This window comes from Nicotiana tabacum, chromosome 23 (assembly GCF_000715075.1).
Source record: "Nicotiana tabacum cultivar K326 chromosome 23, ASM71507v2, whole genome shotgun sequence".
NCBI classification, from domain to species: Eukaryota; Viridiplantae; Streptophyta; class Magnoliopsida; order Solanales; family Solanaceae; genus Nicotiana; species Nicotiana tabacum.
Genome location: NC_134102.1, coordinates 70,753,893 through 70,762,571, shown reverse-complemented (window position 1 = coordinate 70,762,571; position 8,679 = coordinate 70,753,893). Strand labels below are relative to the sequence as shown.

Sequence of the window (8,679 nt, the reverse complement as noted above, 5' to 3'; positions counted from 1 at the left end):
ATTCGGAGTCGGATTTGAGTGAAATTAATATGGTTGAACTCGTAATTGAATGGGTTGTCGGAATTTGTGAGTTTCATCGAATTCCAAGACATGGGCCCCACAGGCAATTTTTGGAGTGTAATTTCGGATTTTTGTGGGAAAATATTAGTTTTTTTATATGAAATTAATTCATATAATTGTGTGGACTGAATCAAATTAATTGTGACTAGATACAAGGTTTTCGGGAGCTAATTCGTGTTACAAAGGCACAACGGAGTAAATAATTTCATTGTTCGAGGTAAGTATTTTTTCTAACCTTGAGTGCGAGAAATACCCCTTAGGCATTGAGTCTTATGTGCAAATTATGTAATTGAAAATCATGTACGCGAAATGACGAGTATGTACTTGATTTATATGTGCAAATTACATTGGTTAAAATCCTTAAACGTTCTTATGTATTAAATTAAAAATTATTGGCACTTATTAAATCCTCTATTTGTCATGGCTAAATCCTTGTTTGTTGGATTTGTTTTTATATGATGATTTGGTGTGATTGCCACCTTGATTTTACGTGAAATATTATTTTATTGAGTTGTTCACTCCCGGATATTTTGTTAAGATTTTTGTGTACATTATAGTCGAGCCATGGGTTCCTTATTGTGGAAAATAATGTATTGTTGATTTCTATGGCAAGTTGTAATATTGAGCACTTGATGTGCAATTTGTGATATGTTGTGATATTTGAGCACTTGAGATGCAATTTATGAGATGTTGTAATATTGGCACGTGATATTGTTGGGAGGTTTGTTCGGATATTTGCATGAGGTTTCTGTCGTGCTATTGTTACTGTTGATTTATGCACATGCGGCATGACAAGGCGGGCTATATATATATATATGGGGGGGGGAGGGTTGCGCATGTGGCGAGACAAGGTGGAAATATTATTATACGCGTGCGACGAGACAAGGCAGGCATTTACTTTATTATTGCGCACGTGGCGAGACAAGGCGGGCTATGTCGGAAATTGAATTGTGATGACTTGTGATGGCCTGGGGGCATTGTTGTTCTTGCACATTTACTTTTGGGACTACGGGATGGTATCTCGGGAGTGCCTTTTTGTTGACATTTCTCTATGGTTGCACTTGTCTTTGGTTATTTTGTATTTCCGTGATAGGTAAATCCTTGTGATCTTCTGTGATGTATTATTTGATTTTAATATGTGTTTGTATTCCTTGATGTATTGTGTTGGCTCTGGCTTTTTAGTATGAGATTCTAAAGAGTTATATTCCTAATTTTTTTACCGATTTTTGATGACTGAGTTGTTTTAAATAAAAGAAGTTACAAATCAGTAGATTATTTGATATTTTATTTAAATTGAAAATATCATTTTTCCTCACTCAAACTATTTCTAAACTAAACTCATTTCTTTGTTGAATTCTTACTTGGTTTAAAAACTGTAACCTTACTTTATTGAAAATGAATTAAATCGTGCAGGTTTTATGTATTGACATATTTGGCACGAGAGTCGTCTGTGCGGTTATGATAGAGATATGGGCACGAGGTGCCGTGAAAATATGAAAGGGGGCTGATAACCATATTTTATGATTATGACATGAGATATTGATTTGAAAGACACCAGTTCACCCATCATGCTCATTTCAAACCCATTCCCCATCATCTCAGCAGATTCCTTGCACATTTCTTAATTAGTAGCCCTAAAAGATAATCTCATCCACATATACTTGTACAATCAGAACATTCTTGCCTTTGCTCCTCAGAAACAAAGTGTTGTCCACCTTTCCTCTTACAAAGTTTTTGGTTAAGAGAAATTTTGAGAGTCTTTCATACCAAGTTCTTAAGAGCATGTTTCAGTCCATACAAGGCTTTGTCTAACTTGAACACATAGTCAGGGAATTCTTCACTTTCAAACCCAGGAGGTTATTTAACAAACACTTCCTCTTTCAGATTAACCATTCAAAAATGCACTCTTTACATCCATCTGATACAAGGTGAATTTCATGTGTGCAGCAAAGGCTATTAGCATTCTTATAGCTTCCATTCTAGCTATAGGTGCAAACGTCTTATCATAGTCAATGCCCTCCTCTTGATTGTATCCTTGAACCACTAGTCTGGCCTTATTCCTTGTGATATTTCCTTGTTCATCCAGATTGTTTTTGAACACCCATCTGATATCTATGATAGTTTTGTTCTTGGGTCTTTGCACCAAGTGCCAGACCTTGCTTTTTTCAAACTGATTTAGCACTTCTTGCATGGCTATAATCTAATCTGTATCCTTTAGAGCTTCCTTGATGGTCTTAGGTTCAACCTGTGAGAGAAATGTTGTGAGTGCACATAGATTTCTCAGAGATGACCTGGTTTGCACTCCTGCATTTGGATCAAAGATGATGTTCTCAAAAGGATGTGAACTTTGATGTTTTCATAGCCTGATCTGCATACCTAGAGATGATTCACCCAAGGATTGACCCAAAGGAACATGTTCAGTAGGTATAGCTTCATCAGTCTATTTAGCAGTCACAGTAGTTCTCTTTTTTTCTCGTTCCTCATGATCACTGTCAATTTCCTTGTGATCTCCGGATCCATCTTCAGATTGAGGTTCAGATTCCTTAGGAGCTCCATCACCAGTGAGTCATATGTCATAGTCTTCATCCTGTAGACCTTTCTTAGCCAAATTGTTAGATTCATCAAAAATAACATAAATATTTTATTCTACATACAGTTCTTTTATTAAAAATTTTATAGGTCTTACTATGTGGAGAGTAACCCAAGAAAATTCCCTCATCAATTCTATCATCAAACTTACCTAAAGCTTTTTTGCCATTATTATACACAAAATATTTGCACCCAAATGCTCTTAGGTGAGTGATGTTGGGCTTTCTCCCTCGAAGTAACTCATATGGAATTTTCTCAAGAATAGGTATGACTATGCATCTGTTCAGCAAGTAACGGGTAGTATTGACTGCCTCAGTCCAGAAACTCTTAGGCAGTCCACTAGTAATCAGCATGGTCCTCCCCATGTCTTCTAGGGATTTATTCTTTCTTTCTACAACCCATTTTGTTGTGGGGTTCTAGGTGCAGAGAAATTATGATCAATACCATGTGAGTTACAGAACTTGAGGAATTTAGAATTTTCAAACTCAGTACCATGGTCTGTTCTTATACTTAATACATTGCAACCTAGTTATTGAATCATTCTGACAAATACACAAAAAACATCAAAAGTTTCATCTTTATATCCCAAAAATAGAGTTCATGTACACCTGTAGAATTCATCTACAATGACAAAAACATACCTATTACCTCATTTGCTCCTCACTCTAATTGGTCCACATAGGTCCATGTGAAGGAGTTCTAGAGGTTTGGAGGTGCTGACAACCTTTTTAGATTTAAGAGCTGACCTTACATGTTTCCCTCTAACACAGGCATCACAAACCTTATCTGAGGAGAACTCAACTTTTGGTAGATCAAGGACCAAGTCCTTTGCTGCCAACTTGTTGAGTTGAGAAAGACTGCATGACCCAATCTTTTATGCCATAGTAGTGGGTTATCTTCCATTACATTTAAGCATGTGTGCTCACTCTGAGGAAGAGACATAATAAATATCTTGTAAACATTGTTATGTCCCTTACCTTTTAACACAACTTCATCAGTATCAAGCTTAGTAACAGTGCAGATTTTGGAATTGAATTTTACTTCATTTCCTTTATCACACATTTGAGAGATGCTAAGACAATTGTGTTTAAGGCCTACCATATAATATACATCTTCAATAGCATGAGAGAGTGACTTACCAACCTTGTCAATACATGTTATCTGGCCCTTTTACCATTTCCAAATGACACACTCTCTCCTTGGAAGGCTGTCACTGAGAGAAAGTTTTTCTTTTCTCCAGTCATATGTCTTGAGAATTCACTGTCTAGATACCAGTCTTGGTTGTTCCCTCTCACTTTAGACTGCACCAAAAACCACAAGTTAGTCTTGGGAATCCAGACAAGCTTGGGTCCCTTTTTGTTTCAAAAGGGATGAATCGGATCTCTTCTTGCCCAGAAGGGAAGAGGATTAGCAGTTATTTTCTTATTAACATTAATCCACTTAGTATGGACAAAAGGCTTTGCTTTTGGTTTCTCTTCCTTCTTCACATTTTTAGCAAGACCAAAGGTATTTCTAAACTGAGCATGAATTAAGGCAGGACAAGTATCTCTAAAGTGTCCTACCTTTCCACAATTAGTGCACATTTTATTATCAGAAATTCCTACATACTTTGAATCAAACTTGGGAACAGGTTTTCTGTAGCCAATTCTTGCTTTGTTAGAGCTGCAGTTTTCATTCAGCCAATTCAAGGCATCTGAAGATCTATGTCATTTTCTTACTCTAGATAGTTCATAATTAGCCTTTTCTAGATTTTTTTGCAGGACTTTATTCCTACATTCAGCATCACAAAGATTATCTTTAGCCCTTTTTAATTTCTTTTCAAGCTTATCCTACAGATCACTCATTTTTCCCTTACCATGTATATCAGGAGACTTCTTACTTTTAGAAGTGAGCTCAAGAATCTGGTTCTTAAGGTCTTTGACATGTCCTTCTAGATTAGCTTTGTCAGATTCAAGCTCTTTGATATCAAGTTTGACACATGAAAGATTGCTTATTAACTGATCATTTCCAGCACTCATTTTATCCATTTCACTCATCATGGTTACAATTATGGCCATCAGTTACTTTTTAGACATAGCATAAATGTTTTCGTTTAAGTTAGAGATACTTACTTGCTTTGTTTCATCTTCAGTTTCCGAATCACTCATGGACATCATTCCAATCACTTCTTCTTCTGTTTGGCTTTCTTCAATTGCCATCAGTGCCACTTCGATATTTTTATCTCCAAAGTCAGCTTCTAAGGTCCTCCATATATCATGGGCAGATATACAAGAGGACACTTTGTAGATAATATTTCTGGGCAAGCCTCTGTAAAGCAGGTCCTTTGCTTTAGCATTTTTCTGGACTAGCCGACGATCTTCATCATCATATTCCTCTTCTCTCTTATTGCACTTGTTACCTTCACCATCCATTTTGATCGGGAGAGTTGGTCCATCACTGACAATTACACATAGGTCAAAGTCAGTGGCCTAAAGGAACATTTCCATTCGTAGCTTCCATTCATCATAGTGATGTCCATTAAATAGAGGAGGTCTTCCAATGTGCATTCCAAGCTGTACTGGAGGCTCTGTCTCCACTGCCTGATGTTCATCAATTACATCATATAGACTTATAGCCTCATCCTCTTTTGTTCCTATTTATCACTTCCATTGTCCTCATATGCTGTCAGGAAGTCCTGCTTTATTGCTTCAGTAAATCCTTTACCTAGGATTTTTCTTTTGTTGGAACCTTTTTCTCTCATCTTCTCCCATTTTTCCTTTTCAGCTCGCTCTTTCCTCCACTCAATTTCCCACATTGGACAGTCCTTGACCATGTGATCTAGCTTGCTACACTTGTAGCACCCATCATAATTAGCTTTTTCAATCGGTTTAGGCTTACCATTGGTCTCTCTCTTAGATGTATTTTTGGAGTTCTTCATGAACCTCTTGAACTTAGGAAACATTGCTAGGTCAGGATCATTACTGTCAGATTCATCTTCCTCGAACGCTTTAAGGACCAAGGCCTTATCCCTCTTTGGTTCTTCCTTGCGCAATTATATCTTTCTCATTTCATGAGTCTTTAAGTTTCCAACCAACTCATCAAGTGAGATTTTGTCCAGCTCCTTGGCTTCCTCGATTGCTGTGAATTTTGATTCCCGTGAAGCTGGAAGGATCCTTAGAACTTTGATGACCAACTCTTCTAAGGTAAACACCTTTCCAAGTGATTTCAGTTTATTAGTTATTATGGTAAACCTAGTCATCATCTCCTGGATTGGCTCATACTCCTTCATGGAGAAGAGAGCTCATAGTTTCTCATAAGTAGTTATATCATTGATCTCTTCACTTGGTTTGTTCCTTCATGAGCAGTTTGGAGTGCATCACATGTCTCATTTGCATTAGAGCGCGCAGAAATTCTATTGTACTCATCAGGACTAAGTCCACATGTAAGAATTTTCTTAGCCTTTGCATTCTTCTCTATCATTCTGAAATCTGCGGCCACAAATTCAAAGGGGTCCTTAGGAACTGTTTCACTTTGTACATTTTGTTTAGTAGCTATGGTCCATAGTTCATAGTCTTCAACTGTCAAAAAGTCTTCCATTCTTGCTTTCCACCAACTATAATATTTTTCATTAAACATGGGTGGTCTGGTAGTTGATTGTCCTTCATCAATTCCAGGTGGAGCACTCATATTGCTTTCAAAATCTCTCTAGGTATTAGTTGTGTATGAGAGAGAACCTGCTCCGATATTAATTTTTAGTTTGAGCGCCCGTATGAATTATTAAATAACTTGGTTCTTTACCGTGTTCCTTAAATGTGAAGTAAAATAAGTAATAAAGTAAATACAATGATTTTTACGTGAAAAATCACCCGGCTTAAAAGGTGCAAAAACCACGACCTACTGTGTAGAATTTTCAACTTCAACTCCACTAGAACAATGAGCCAAAATGTATCAATTATAAGACTGTAATTCAATACTCTCTAGTATTCCTACTAGACTATTTGATTTACAAGTTACTCTAACTTCTAAAGCAAACACTCACTCCAACTCACTAATTATTTGTGACACTTTGATAACAACTCAACTTTCTAAAACACATTCACTAGACTGGCTCAAGAAGAATACAATACTGGTACTTGACTAGAGTGTACAAAATGTAGTTGTTCGGTTGATGTATGAAAGGAAGATCTCAAAAGTCCAAAATAAATAGTATTTAAATGCCCGGACTTCAAGATCTTCTAGGAGTCCTATGCATAGTCAGCTTCTCGTTTGATAGGACTCCTACTGTTTCAAGGACTACATAAGTTTTGGGACTCTTATTTTTTACTGATTTATTCGTATCTTCTTGGGCAACAACCCTTATAACATGTAGTTGCCTTCTTCCACCAAATTCAAACCTGGGTAACTTTGAGATAAAGTTACTGTCTTGCACATACGTTCAATCATCAACCTGAGGGGCTGGTCCTTTACCCTGAGAAGTTGGTTCTTAGAACAGTTAAGCAGCTACGTTGAGAACCTGGTTCTTTAAATATTACATCTAAACAAACTTTGTTTATCATCAAAATCTCAATACTCAACGGTTGTATTGAAGCTTTGGGTGGATCAAAAGAAAAATAAAGTAGTTACGTTGCAGCTGAATCAAAAGTAGATTTTACGTACATACTTCTCACTTTACCAGTGGGAACAATAATTAAAGCAGAGGCCTTTGCTGTTGGTTGTATGAACAACTTGTACCAAAGTGTTGGTGAGGAGAATCTGTACAGAGAGTTTTAGTTGAAAGTTAAGGTGGAAGTATTATCAACTTGCTCATATAAGTGCTATTACATGAATGTTAAGTGCATTTAATTTGTGGAGGGAGGGATAACTAATAAAGAGCTGATCATCCCAAACTATGCCTTATAAAAAGGATTAAGCGGTCGTTGCAAATATAATCCGGTTTACAAGTCCGGAATCGAATCCCACAGAGAATTAAGGCTTAGCTATAGTTATTCAATATTGCTAAGAAACACAAGTCCAAACAATTTCCTAATTATAGAAATTATAATATTTATTTCTAACTAATTAACTAACAATTATTATAAAGCAGTAAAATTATCAACTAACAAGGATGAAATTTGAGACAAGACTAAGGAGGTCTAGAGTTATGATTTCCCCAATTGTCGGAATCCTTCCCGCTATGCCTTCTATAATTCCGCCTAAGTATTTTCTACCGATCGTGAGTACTTCAGGTGTCATAATTCTCTTCCGAGCAACTACCACAATTTACTAGATATATTCTTCCGAACTGCGCTAGCTGGCACTAGTTTACTACTCACTAAGATCGCACCAAGGTTTCGTTATTCCTAATCCCACCTTTAAACTTTTCGTATTGATTCCTCACATACGTCATAAGTGATGTTGTTCAACAACTAGCTAAATATGTATCCTTTTCCAAGAAATACATAATAAATAGGCACAGTCAATTGATGGCCATTCAATCAACAATAATAAACACGTAGTTGAACAAGTAGAGCAATCCAACTACTCAATTATATAGAAACATAACAAGAATTTATCCTACAAAAGGTTCTATCTCTAGATAACAAATTAGCTATTCATAATAGTATGCAAAGCTACAATACTAGAATTCATAATCAATAATGGAAATAGGAAGGAGGAAGTGAAAAAATCGTAGAAGAATTCTCCGCCTTGCTCCTAGTGTGTTCTTGCCTCCTTATGTCAAATCTCCTCAAAATGGTGTTTAATTACTATTTATATATGTAGGAAAAAAACTAGACGAAATAATCAAGTCCAAAATCAAATAGGAGATAAAATAGGCCTGAAACTCGGAACACCCTCGCGACAGACCGCGCTTCGCGAGGCCAAACGCGCGGTGAACCTCACTGCACCCTCGTGTTGCGAGGCAGAACGCCAGGAAATTTTCTTGCCTCGCCTGCTGCTTCTTCGATTCAAATTTTGCTGCCTACTTTTCCCTTCTTTTACGTTTTTGTTTTTTTCTCTTTTCCACTTGACTTTTGTCTCCTTTTGATTTGTCTTCCATAATTACTTTATCAT

The 8,679-nt window shown here is 36.7% G+C and overlaps 2 protein-coding genes across 2 annotated transcripts; both read right to left on the bottom strand.

Moving 5' to 3' along the window:
• Nucleotides 1-1,945: 1,945 nt before the first annotated feature.
• LOC142177211 (putative mitochondrial protein AtMg00820) lies at nucleotides 1,946-2,251 on the bottom strand. Its single transcript, XM_075245677.1, has one exon. It carries the CDS (start codon nucleotides 2,249-2,251, stop codon nucleotides 1,946-1,948), a length of 306 nt encoding a protein of 101 aa, XP_075101778.1.
• A 3,030-nt stretch (nucleotides 2,252-5,281) lies between these two features.
• LOC142177210 (uncharacterized) lies at nucleotides 5,282-6,315 on the bottom strand. Its single transcript, XM_075245676.1, has 3 exons — nucleotides 5,971-6,315; nucleotides 5,720-5,911; nucleotides 5,282-5,671 (listed from the first exon to the last, which is right to left on the bottom strand). Exons 1-3 carry the CDS (start codon nucleotides 6,313-6,315, stop codon nucleotides 5,282-5,284), a joined length of 927 nt encoding a protein of 308 aa, XP_075101777.1.
• Nucleotides 6,316-8,679: the final 2,364 nt, after the last annotated feature.